The 14140-nt window shown below is 41.3% G+C and overlaps 1 protein-coding gene across 1 annotated transcript in view; it reads left to right on the top strand.

Moving 5' to 3' along the window:
- ARL15 (ADP ribosylation factor like GTPase 15) overlaps positions 1–14140 on the top strand; it is a 268442-nt gene that overhangs the window by 115458 nt on the left and 138844 nt on the right. The window contains exon 4 of the mRNA XM_018563322.1: positions 12207–12415. Within this exon, the coding sequence (XP_018418824.1) occupies positions 12207–12415 (209 nt within the window). The remainder of the gene's footprint in view (positions 1–12206; positions 12416–14140) is intronic.

Genomic DNA, 14140 nt, shown 5'->3' on the forward strand with positions numbered 1-14140 from the left:
CAGTACAGTGTTTTTCTTCGTGTCGAAGGTTAATTTTGTTAGGAGTGTGTTTTAGGCTCATTTCACAGCTGGAACACGTCTGCGTGTATAATGCAGCTTCAGCTGAGCATGTGCAGTGGCTTGGATTACCTCATCATTACCACTGTAGTATCGAGTTTGCCAGTAATTGATCAGAAAAGTATTTAAATCCCAGCTGAAGTAGGGCTGCAGCTAACGATTATTTTCATAATCGATTAGTTAGCCAATTATTAAGTTCGGTTAATTGGATAAAAAAAAAAAAAGGCTCCAGTGATGGACTACTATTTTCTATTGAGATTGTAGTCCATCACGGCAACAAGCTTGACACGGTGGAAGTAAAAGAAGAGTGTGGTGTGCAATATAGTACATTATACAGCAGCGCAGTGCAGAATACCAGCAGCTATAGAGGAATGCAGCAATAGTACATTATACTATAATGTACTTTTGCTGGGATTTGTAGTCCTCTGTAGCTGGCGTTATTCTGCATTGCGCTGTATATAATGTATTATTGCTGGGATTTGTAGTCCTCTATAGCTGGTGGTATTCTGCAGTGCACTGTATAATGATTATACGGCACAATACAGAATACCAGCAGCTATATAGGAATACAACAAATGCCAGCAATAATACATTATATAATAATGTACTATTGTTGGGATTTGTAGTCCCCTGTAACTGCTGGTATTCTGCATTGCGTTGTATATAATGTATTATTGCTGGCATTTGTTGTATTCCTATATAGCTGCTGGTATTCTGTATTGTGCCGTATAATCATTATACAGCGCAATGGAGAATACCACCAGCTATAGAGGACTACAAATCCCAGCAATAATACATTATATACAACGCAATGCAGAATACCAGCAGTTACAGGGGACTACAAATCCCAACAATAGTACATTATTATATAATGTATTATTGCTGGGATTTGTTGTTCCTCTATAGCTGCTGGTGTTCTGTAGCAATGCCGCTGTATTATACAATGCAGAACACCATGCACAATGCAATGCAGAAAACCAATGTATTATACACCGGCAGACTGCAGAACATTAGCAACTATAGAGGAACAACAAATCCCAGCAATAATACAGTATACAGGGTGTTTAATGTATTATTGCTGGGATTTGTTGTTCCTCTATAGCTACTAATGTTCTGCAGTGTGCCGCTTAAAAAAAACACAACAGAAAACATTAAAAAGCTCCCAGCCGATCTCGACTTACTTTGAATGACGGTGTTGTCGGCGGGCAACGGCTTTGTTGGTTGTCGGCTGGCAGCGGCGAGTCGGGAAGCTCACCGGGAGGTGAGGGCCAGACGCATGTCCTCATCGTGCGGTGGGCGTGGCTTATGCGGCGGCTGAGGGAGCTCACGGCGGCTGAGGGAGCTCACCGCGAGGAGACCAGCGGCGTGCGCGGCTTCAGCCTGTGCGGTAGGCGTGGCTTGTGCAGCGGCGTGGGAGAATGCATGGTTTTTTTTTTTTTTTACTTGACAATGCCTAATAATTAATAATGCATCTTTCACTTACTACCCTCCTGCTCTAGTACTCTATGCTGGCTCCTTATTACAGACACCCTCACTCACATTTGTACTGTGAAGAAAGGGAGAGATCTATCTGACCTCGTCAGTTAGAGTGCAGTGGGCCAAGTGGCAGTCCAGTCAACTTAGGTGTACGTTTAATAAACTGTGAAAGAGTGTGATAAGCAGTGAGAAGGCTTTTCTCACCTTAGCAAAGTGAAAAGGCTAGAAATGGTGTTTAATAACCCGTGATAAGTCAGGTAGGAACCCGTCAGGAGGATTGTAGATTATCACAAAGGATGTAATTATGCAGCTCAGAATACATTCCCCACATTGCTTTCTCTACTGATCATCGTGACGACTTATCTCAGCCTTTCACAGCTGTTACGTGAGAAGTTTTCTTTTCGCAGGTTATTAAACAGCCTCTGTGCAGCCGAGAAAAACAAAGAGATCTGCTGAGTAAAGTTAACTCATGATAAAGCTAGTTTTATCACGGTTTATTAAACGTACACCTTAGTCTTTACATGTCCCTCGGCCCTGCCGTGGCCAGTGGCTAGGGATGCTGTTGTGGAAAAACATGGTGTTCCTCACAGGTCTGTGCAGCAAAGGGAAAGTGAATACTCGCCTATTTTATTCAAAATATTGACAAATGTTTGACACTGAGAGGGGAATTTATCAAAACTGGAGCAATCAAAATCTGGAGCAGTTGCCCGGAGCAACCAATCAGCATCTCTCTCCAGTTTTTTCCGTTGGGATTTGAAAAGGAAAGAGAGAAGCTGATTCCCCTTAATGGTTTTAGCAAACTAAAATGAAGAGCGGTCATCACTATCCACTGTCTTTTAATATTTCATAGCACAACCTACATTTTGAGGCCCGTTCATAAAATGCAGCTTGTGGTATGGAGTCTGTGGATCCCACAGGGTTCTCCCTACTTAATGCAGCAGGGAGAACTAATTTGGAAGAGAGCAAGTCACGGGAGCAAGCGCTACTGCTTTTTTTTTTTAACCACTTCCATTATTCTTATTGTACTCCTTTTGGCTTCCTTTAACTTATTTTATTTAGCAGTGGTATGGCCCTGGGCACAGCCATACCACTGCTTTCTCATGGAGCCAGAGCCAGCTGTGCCCACCCTCTCCCTTGTCCATTCTAACAATGAGCGCTGGAGGAACAGGGAGGGGAGGAGAAAATCCCTGCATGGAGCTGTCACTGACAGTCACCATACTCTGCAGGGAGAAGGCTGTGAGCTGAGTGATCAGCGGCATGTGATTGCTCAGTTCTTGATCTACAGAGCCGGCATGTGACACCTGCAGTGTCGCACGCTGGCTCTAAGTATTGGGCAGACAACATTTTACTCTCCCAATACTACTTTAAATACAGAAACCATTCGCAGTTAGTATTTTCCCCCTATTTACATGTTCAGAATATTCTGGTTGTAGAATAAGGGAATTTTACATTTTTTTCTATTGCTACTTTTTACTGTATGCTATGGACAAGTAAATTAATTCACGATTACGTTGTCTCCTAGCTAGACTACTGTAGCAAACTGCCTGGGATCGTCTCTTGAACTGTCTGAGAAATGCATTTATATTATATACACACACTTTTATTATTCTATTTTTTTAAATGGTGTCTGCATGATTCTGGGTAAATGTACCTTTCCGTTATAAATGGAAAATAAGTCTACTTTATCATGCTCTGCAGCAACTGGACGGTGCTACAAGTGCTTACAGGAGAAGCATATCAGCACACACTCTGTCGGCTGATTACAATATTCCCTCTGCTTGTACAGAGAGCAACTCAGCTGGCAGCTAGCAGGAATGCAATCTTTTGTGTCAAACTGTAAACTGAACGTAAGTGACACTTCCAGACATGGCGTATCGGGTTATATAAGAGAAAATTCTGTACTTTAGTACAAACACAACGTATACAAATTGACCCTGTCTGGCCAGCCACACTCAAAGGCTTGTAAGTTAAAATGTTACAGATGTATTTTTTTGCTAATTTTTCTCAAGAGTGAGAATATATATATATATATATATTTATATATTTATTTATGGTCAAAAGCGGAAAAAAAAAATATGTATTTCTACATTGAATTTGAAATTCTGTCCCGCTCCTGATAACCATATTGATCTAGAAGTTTGTAAACTTATTGAATGTACTTCCTCAATGCACTGACACCATTTCATTCAGAGGATTTGTCACAACTCACAAAGCTTGTCTTCTGAACTACAACTCAACGCCTGAACAATGGAACATTATCAATGCTCACTGGGAGCAATTCATGGTGGGATATGCAAGTCTTGAGAAGTTGAGATTGCATCATAGCAAGCAGCAGGGAAAGAGATGCAAAGCACACTGGTAATCCAGGAAGTTGATGAAAGTGATGGGCAGACAGAAGGCAGCACTCACCACATAAAAGGGATTTTTTCAAGTAAGCTTTGATTGCATTATCAAAAACAACTCTAGTATGTATTTCTAATACAGTACTGATGTTATTACAGCATAGGTATGCTGGGACTTTACAACTCCTTTTTACAAGTCTTAATTCTTTTAAATAAACCTGTAAGTAACCTCATGGTGTTAAACAGTCTACAATGTAGGCACCTAGCAGTGCCCACACATACCTTTTTTAAATGCCTTTTCATTTCATTTATCATTCTGGTGGCCTATAGGAGCACTTGTGAAAGCGCTCTAAACTATCAGGACGTGTAAATTTGCATTTTTTAATTCCCTTGGAAATTGGTAACTCTAGGATGCTTGAGAGGGCATGAAATCGTATCTCACAGGTTCACTTGATAGCATTGTGTGTTTTCAATGACTCCTGTTTTTGAGTTTTTGTTGTGATGTTTGTGGAATTAGCTGGACCGCAGGACACAGGCTTTATCAGACAAATTGCATCTTTTCCACAGCAGCAACATAAACAGTCATTTCTTTCTTCAGTACAGCAAAACAACTTAAACAATTGCTTTCTTCAGCACAGAAAAGAATAACAATAGCCTCACCGGCTTGGATGGTTTCAGTCCACAAGGTGATCACACTCTCTTAAAGGAGAACTATGGGGTTAAGGCTTTTCCCCATAGTTCTCCTTAGGGTAATGGGAGGACACAAACTAGCGTCCTCCCGTCACCCTAGGCTCAGTATACCGCAAGCTGCTGCTCGCGGTATACTGAGATGCCGCAGCTGAAGCGGATCCCGACCATTGTGCCGGGATCCGCCCAGCTGCGTGACTGACAGCTGGCTCTGCCTATCTAGAGTCAGAGCCAGCTGTACCCGCCCCGTCCGTTCCGCCAGTCAGCGTTGGCGGATCAGAGCGGGGAGGGGGGAATCCAGAGAGCCGTCACAGGTTTGAGAGTTGAGCGAACGCCGGTATGTGTTCGCTCACCTCCCGATCTACTGAGCCGACCTGCGACAGTCTCATTGTCACAGGTCGGCTAAAACTCTATGAGGTGAGTGAAAAGCACTCAACCTCATAGTTCTCCTTTAACCTTAGAGTTTCTCCCAGCCCACAGGCTCCCAGTAAAGTTCAGCTTCAGTAAAGTACAGTACCTTAGTACACATTAATCAGTGCTTCTCTCTCTCTGTCTCTCTCTCTGTTTATCTCTCTCTCTCTGTCTCTCTCGTGCTTATTTCAACTCTCAACCAAACTTTCAAGCCTTCAAATGACAGCAACTGCCATCCAAAAGCTAAGATGGCACCTTCTTTGGCTATAAGGGATAAGGTGGTTGTAGTTTTGCTTTGAAGGGAAACTGAAATTACCCCCATAAACTGGTCTACCTGCTGGCTAAAATATGTAATATATTCATATTTTGATATACATTTTAATATTTATTAGTGTGGGTAAATACCCATTTGTAAAAGCAATGAATAGGAAAAGAAAGGTAATGAAAGCTAGTAAAAGAAAAGAGGTGAACCTGAGATTTAAATGTCTTCTAATAGTTTAGTTCTATCTTGAGTGGGGGATAAAAAAGCAGTTTTATATAGTGCTCTTATGGCCCAACTAACATTATGTTTATTAAGTACATGCTTTGACAGCTATATTCATCATATGTAACAGTATATAACAATATAAGCAGCCAGTGTTGAATCTACTGCTTGAGTAATGGCTTCCTTTTTTGACTTTGAATATTTATGTTGTTTTTATTTGACCTTTTGTGTAATTGTGCGCTAACATGGACCATCTGCATGACACGGCTGTATTATTTTTAATTCAATGTATATTTCAGAGGGCCCTTCAAATTGTTTTGTTATATTCTGTTCCAAAGTACATTCTACAAGCTCTGGGTCTAGGCTCCTGATTAGTATTGGTATGTTACCAATACTGAAAACATTGCTTTTAACAATATTTTGATGATGGTTTTTTACTTTTAGATAAGGTTTTTGGTGTTTTCTCAGACAGCAGCAAGATTGGATAGTTGACCTGGTAATACAGGATATTATTCCAAACTGATCATCACGTACTGTTGATCTTAAAATAGGCAGAGTTATTCTGTTTGGTATAGGAAGGTGTTGTCCTGGCCTCTAGGTCTGCATAATGGACTCTGGTGCTGTCAGTTGAACTAGTCAGTTTCACAGTCTAGGTACCAATTCTGGCAGCACCCACAAAGCTGGACTTGATTTGCCTATTTTTATTGGATATGTTCTAATTTTTAAACCTGCCCCAGTACATTTATGAGATTGTTGGATCTTGTCACTTGCATTTTCAGTTCAGCAAGCTTGCACCAACATGCTTACCTGATTTCTTTAAAAGCTCAGCTATGATACCATCTGTCATGGTGTAGGTCCAGTTTCAGAAGACATTTGCCATACCTGCTTTTTTCTTATAGGAAAGTTCTGCTTACCTTTTTATTTGACTCACTACTGCTCATAATATTTGAAGAACATTCGACCAGAAGAGAAAATAGACTTAAGAACCTTTTTGATTTTGTCCCATTCTCGCAACAGTTGGTTAATTTGCACAAATGTGCATGCCATTTTGCTGGATGAATAAACTATGTAAATGTATTTTATCAACGCCCCAGGAAGTAAGGGAACATCTCTTAAGTGGAATAAAGACCCCCAATAAATAGCTGGTGGGGGTTCAAGCCTTCTAATGTATGGTAAAAATTGTGTTCTTGTACTTTTCTGTGTCCTTGTTGGAGTATCCCCTCACCCGTGTTCTGGTGACAATGTTGCCACAACAAAAGGAAACGAGCTTCTATCTGTTCCGCGCTCTATCCAAACTTATTAAAACGTATTTAATGGAGACATGCTTCAATCTCTGTTGTTGTTCCGTATTGTAATGAAGTGTTCGCCATTTTCCCTAACAGAATTAAATTAATAATAGATATTGTACATATACAAAAAAACTATAACAAGCCATGATAGACACCCTGCTGATTCCTTCATCTGTTGCTTATTTAATGGCCTTCCATCATCTGTTTTCTCTCCTGGTGAAAGTTTGGTCCGTTGTGGAAGAATTATCGATGTATATTTGTGTACATGGCTTTAGACTTTTTGTGTGATTTTGTTTTCCTTTATCTGTATACTTACAATTATAAATCTTGTGTAAGCCATGTATGAAAAGTTAAAGATACATATAAGTTATGCATTTCTCATGTTTTATTATCCTCAGACTATGAAATATTGTAATGCGCTCTGTGCCAATTACTCTCCAGGGGGCTATCCAACACATGCTAGGGACATTCTTGTGGTTGTTTCAAGGAATTATAACATTTTTCATGAGTTAGACTGACCTGTAGTTTACATTGGAATGGGCCTGTATTAGCCTGTAAGTTCCGGTTATTTTTATTTGTATGTCTGTTTATAAAATGTGGATATCGATAATGGCAGGACGCATCTGGAATGAACATTGCTCATCTGTCCTGATACAAAGTAAGCAATTATGGGAGTCACCAAATGTTCACCTCCCCCAGGAATCCAATCCCAGGAAGAAAAATGTTGTATATAGCAGACTACCAGTCCTCATACGTGGTGACTGCATTAACTTTCCTTTTTTCAGGTTTTTTTCACCTATTTTTACACAAGATCTCTCGTCGGAAAGCTTTCAGTAAGATTGAGCACAAAAACTGGTCCATAGTGAATTTCAACTCTTAGAGACATGTACAAGTTTACATTTGTATGAGCTTAGATGCATATAGCCAGCTTGTAATACATCCCCCCCTGGGCCTTGAATGAATGAAGATCAAGGTCATTCATTGACATATTTGAGTCATTCAAGGCCAGGGGAGATATAATTCATCATTCATTCATTGTCAACAATGAGTAGGTGGCTACGGAGGAGTAGAATGGCCTTCCTTCATCATGACTAAGGAGCAAGGTTATTCTGCTCCTGCATCACTGCCACTACCTTAACATTGTTTATATTTACATCTTTCCCTTCACTATGCAGTGGTTGCCATATCCATTTACATAGTGTAAACATTTGCAAAAAGTTTGCATTTGAACTGTAAAATCTGTTCAAAATTGTACTGTAGATAGAGATTTTTCTAGTCATGGTTTACACAGCTAAACACTGGACCAAAACAGACCTGTGTGAATGGGCTCATGGCATAAAATTCTTCTGCATTTAGATCCATATAAAATACGGATCTTGTGGCCACATGAATGAGCCCCTATATTCTACATCAGTAAGGCAAATATTTTGGCTAAAAAATAAAATGGGTACCAGGAGTTTATGTAGATCAGTCTGCGTTATAATTTCATACGACACCCCTACTTTATGTCCTTACGACTCCACACTCAGGACCATCTCCTGCAGATGTGCCTTCTATCTGGCTAGAGGGAAGAGATGAGTCTGAGCTGATGTGACCAGGTAGAGCAGAAAGAAGAGAGAACACAGTACTTCCCAAAAGTCCTGCTTTAATCTACTGCTGCCCTTCTTACTAGTACAGGTCGCCCTCAATTTACACTGGGGTTAGATTCCTGAGGGAATGGTGTAAATTGAAACCCAGTATATAATGTAAGTCAATGGGAAGCGAGGGAGTTCTGTTCCAGACCTTTCTCAAAATTTACATAAGTAATATAATACAGGTACATTATATATAAAGCTACTGCATGTGCTTACACAAGGAGCTTTCAATAAAGTGCACTGTACCTGTATTATGTTACTTATGTCAATTTGTCAATGGGAGAGGCTTTGGACCGAACTTTCTCTCTTTCCACTGACTGACATTATTTACTGGGTTTTAGTTTACACCAGTTTCTATTTAGAACCGTTCCTTGTTTTGAGAGAGGCTTGGAACCTAACTCCCTCACTTCCCATTGACATACATTATATAGTTGGTCCTAATTTACAACACTCCTAGAAATGGGTGCTATTTTGAATCGGTGCAAATTGAACTGTTGTAAATCGAGGGCCACCTTTATTTGAAAGCAAGCCCTGGACCTGTGTGGCTTTTCTCTTGGTGTTTCTCATCCAACAGTAGTTAAGTGATGTGAATATGGGTGATCTGGCTAATGGGTAGGCAGCTTCTGCAATCCAAATCATCTCTACAATATCCTTGGCTTGACTTTGAACAATAAAAGTAGACAGATGTAGTAACTGAAGAGCCACACTTATTAAAATAGTCCAGTTACAACTTTATTCCATTAGGGTTAGGAGGGCATTCAAGGCTACTCCACTTCACTGTCCCCCTGACCCTAGTGGAATCTACTGAAGGAATAGGCATCCTCGGCACTTTACTGTGGTGGAAATACAAATCCCAGGCATTTAAATGTCTGACATCCACAGATAAGTGCCGTATTTTACCATCCCACAAGTTATAATTTAATTTCATCATGTCACTTGTGTGCCTAGATTTCTATGATTGAGGTTACAGCTCCTGAGGCTTCTGATTGCTGCATTCTGCATGACTGACAGTTACAAGCTGATTATGGCGTAACCTGTCTTTTATTTATTTTTATGTTTTCAGTGGAATGAAAAACTAGGTGGTTTCAGAAGGGTACAGCAAAGGGATGCTTTTTTTTTATTAAAGGAGGAATCCAGGTTTAAAGGATAACTATGAGATGAGTGATTTCCACTCACCTCATAGTTCTAGCCGACCTGTGACAATGAGACTGTCACAGGTCGGCTCAGTAGATCGGGAGGTGAGCCAACACCATACCGGGTTCGCTCACCTCTCGATCCTGTCACGGCTCTCTGCCGTGACAGGTGGAGGGGCTGGATTCCCCTCTCCCCGCTCCGATCTCCCAGCGCTGACTGGCGGAACGGACGGGGCGGGTACAGCTGGCTCTGCCTCTAGATAGGCAGAGCCAGCTGTCACTCACGCAGCTGGGCGGATCTCGACGTCGGGATTCGCTGCGACGTCTCAGTATACCGCGAGCTTAGGGTAACAGGAGGACGCTAGTTTGTGTCCTCCCGTTACCCTAAGGAGAACTATGGGGAAAAACACTGACCCCATAGTTCTCCTTTAATTTAAGGAGTATTAGCCAAATATGTCAGGTGTGAAAAAATTACCTTTTTAAGTTTTGGGTCCAAGATGTATTATGTTTTATAGGTGAATGCTGTTACCAAATTTAGCAAATGTCGCCCTTTAGCAATGAAGGGGTTAGGGAGGGAGAACCCTCGTGACTCTGTGATGCCATTATTGTAAGTGAAGTTTCTTATAAACATCCATTAATTTTGAAGAATGTGCATGTTTAAATACCAATCTTTAAGTTGTAGTATGAAACATAAACAGATTCAGTTACAAGCTAGTATGTTCAGCACATATTAATCACCATGACAAATTCTGTGGCGTTATTTGTTTTTATATTTATGCTATGACAGGAAACCGGTGATTTCATTTAAGAAGAGTGACCCATACTCTACCACCTCGTGACACATAGTACTTAAGGGTCCATTCAGGCGTGTAAACTTAGATGGAATCGGAGGACACGGCCCACCTGCTGAATGACTCGGATTGTGATCCTGGCGTTCATTTTGTGCACCTGGCTCATCCACTAGCTAAATCCTTGTACATGCTGATGTCCTCCTCTTATAGCACTGAACCATAACCTGGGAACATGGAAACCATTGCGTGTGTTCCCAGATATATGCATAACCTCTCTCAAAGCCCACTGCAGCCTCATGATAACACATCGGAGCATTAAAGTTCAACTAAAAACAAAACTTTTTTAGTTTTGGATAGAGTGGAGAGGGATTAGAACACCTGTCAGGTTTTTATTGCGGTATGTGTCCTCATTAGGGAGATTCAACCTCTCTATTAGTCCTGAGCACAATTATCTCTAAACGTGAAAGAAAATCCCAAATTTTTGTTTGTCAGAACAGGAATAGATGGGAAATCTTTCAATGGGGATGCTAGTTCTGGTGACCCTGCAGACCATCAAGAATTTGGAGGAATTCCTATTCCTGTTGTGGCTTTCTGACAAAGTGAAAGGAAAACTCCCCCAAAGCTCAAAGATGGCAGAGAAAGCTGACTGGTGTTATAGCTCTTCCTTAAGGTGCCCATACGAGAATCGTGGGAAATCCTGAGATCGTACGAGAATCGTGCAGTGTGAATGAAGGCGTGCGACCGTTTCTACTGTATGGTCGCACGTCTTTTGTCTAAGGAGCATGCTACAAAACAAGCCGAAAATCTTACAATTTTCGGCTGGTTTGAATGATGCTCGGGGAGACAAATGGCGAACGGGCTGGTGTGCGCACGCAATGCCAGTTCAGCATTGCGGTCATCGCAAATACGATCTGCCTGTCCAAGATGGGCAGATCGTACGTTTTTTTAAAATTACTTTACAACCATCGCAAGACTAAGGTCTTGCGAAGGTTGTGGTTGTAAAGTGTATGGGCACCTTTACTCTATCAAAAACATAAAAAAATGTGGCTTCAGTTTTACTTTAAGGGGAGGTTTTCCCAAAGCAAGGGGAATTCCCATTTTACACAGGTGTCAACAGAACATTTGTTCCCACTGAAAGATTTCTGAGGCCACCCTATACAAGAAGGACCAATAAGTAGGGATGCACCGATACTAGTTTCGATATCCGTGCCGATACCAAGTATTTGGGCAAGTACTCTAAATGGCCAGGAAGCATTGTCACCAGGGAGCATGGAGCTGGTTTTCGGGCCAATCGAGAAACCGGGGGGTGGGTATTGGCTCGTGACGAGGGAGCATGGAGCAGGCTTCCAGACCAATCACGAAGCCGGGCGACATGTAATGACTCGCCCCCCAGCTTCCTGATTGGCCAGAAAGCCGGCTCAATGCTTCTTCGTCACCTGGAGACAAGGGAGCATGGAGCCAGCTTCCCTGTCAATGACTTGCGGCACGACTTCCTCATTGGTCGGGTAGCTGGCCAATCAGGAAGCCGGGCAGTGAACCATTATCTGGTATCAGTATTCAGTATTGGTGAGTACCAAAAAGAAAATATTGGTACAGGTGTACTTTAAAGTGACATATTATGCATCATCATCTTCTTCATCATCTTAGTCTTGCAGTAAATGTTTTACCCAGCCATTGTACACAGTAGTTATAGGAATTTCTTATTACATACAGTGTTCTATATTTTGAAACTCTGTTGGATCTGAAAAATGTGCTTTTTGCCTGCAGATGACATATGTTTAGTAGAAAAATACATGTTGGAAGCATCTCACTTTTCTTGCCATGACCGTAAATTACGTGGTACAATATAATGTATTGCATCATCCATTGTTTGCACTAACATTTTTTCTATGCTTTGTACAGGAGCAGCGAATATACGGAAGTACTGGAGTCGTTATTATCAGGGATCTCAAGGTGTAGTCTTTGTTCTTGATAGTGCCTCATCAGAAGAAGACCTAGAAACTGCCAGAAATGAGCTCCATTCAGCTCTTCAGCACCCACAACTATGCACTTTACCATTTTTAATATTGGCTAATCACCAAGACAAACCAGCGGCTCGTTCCATACAAGAGGTAGGCTTATTCTCTTTTAACAGCAAGTTTGACATGGATGATGCATTATCCTTCAACCACTAGAGGGCAGAAGACTTCCTGTTTTGTTGAACAGTGCTTGGTCAGTGTGCGTTACCATCTTCTGATTCATGCCTTGCGCCTGTTGAGTCCACCTTACACTTGAAATTCTATTAGCTGTATGCAACAGTTATATTGTATTATGAACAAACTCTGCCTGGCCGCTAACCCTGAACTCAATGTCCACCCCCGTCCAATATCTCTACCCACACCTACTTCCACATCCCCCCAACAGTCTCTTGCTCTTCCTACCCCCCTTCCCCAAACAGTTCCCTACCTCTTACCCTATTTTCACATCAAACATTTTTTTAAAAGCACTTCCTCAGAAGACCTAGAGTTCCCGCTTCATTAAACCACAAGTAGACAACTATATGCCAAACTGTTTATTACACACGGATAGGACAAAGATACAAACCTCTCGTAATCCGTTGCTTTTTTTAGTTATCACACAGATTGTTTGGCAACTTTTTATTTTTCTTTAATCTGAAGAGTTGATATATTTAATAGAAAATGGTCTCTGAATGGAATAAGTTCTTCTCGTTCTATGCTCGTTCTCTAGCGAGTGATGACTAATGGAAAACACATTATTGGTAGTTATGGTTATTTTTTGTGTGTTTGATATGAATATAGACTTGCTGTGCCTTCTGTATTAAGGGATTAAAGAGGATATGAGCTGTGGTCCCAGCCCAAAAAGGAAAGCACAAGACAAAAGACTAGTTACCCGTATTGGCTGTAGGTTCCCTGAAGCAGATTGTTTCCTCAGTATTTACTTACCATGCCTTGTTCTGCACTGTGTCTCCTTGTGGAGGTGACCATCCTTAGCAGAGGATTAAAGCTTTACTTCCTTGTGTCAGAGCTGCCTGACTGATGACTGGTGATTTGATCACTGGTGAGGTGATATTCAAGAAGCCGCAGGAAAGATGAAGAAAGCACAAAGCCACAAAATAAAGAAGCAAGTTAATCCTTTCACTGCAGGTTTTCAGGTACAACTTCCTCTCCAGCAAGGAGAACATTGAGCAGCACAGTAGTGACATAACTAAATTTCACTCCAGATTTTCTGAGCTGTAGTCAGAGGCAGCAGTGCCTTATATGGTCTAAAACTTTAGATATTTAGCTATATAAATAAAGGCATAAGAAGTGAGTTGCTTTTTTTCTGAAGGAATTCAAGGCAAAAGGCAACTATTTAAGGTTACTGCTTAGGCACAATTACCGTTTCTAAATGATACCTGTAAGTCACTTTTCAAGTTCAGGAGTTAATAAGCATCTCTCTTAGATTCTCTGTATTGCCTCTCTTGGTCAATCCAATTATTTGTTTTATTGGGGGTCTATCAGATGTTAATTCCTAAGGGAATCCATCCTTAGACCGCAAGCTCCTGAGATGTCGTACATATGTAAAAATGTCCCGTTGTGGTTATTTTGAATTTATAAGCCAGTAGCATGTGCTCAGTATTCTTCATCTGTTGGAATCAGCATTGCTTTTTGCAATTTAAAATAGCCAATAGCAGCCTGGCTATTGCTCCCGCCCACTGCCTGCTGTTTACTTTCAGCTTCCAGCAGATGAATGGGGCCACGGAAAAGTTAGGGGGGTTGGCGGAGGCTCCCCTTCACTACCATCACTAGTAGGGGTCGACCGATATCGTGCCCACTGCCTGCTGTTTACGTTCAGCT

Source organism: Nanorana parkeri, unplaced genomic scaffold (genome assembly GCF_000935625.1).
Source record: "Nanorana parkeri isolate BGI_ZX_2015 unplaced genomic scaffold, ASM93562v1 scaffold653, whole genome shotgun sequence".
Classification (NCBI taxonomy): domain Eukaryota; kingdom Metazoa; phylum Chordata; class Amphibia; order Anura; family Dicroglossidae; genus Nanorana; species Nanorana parkeri.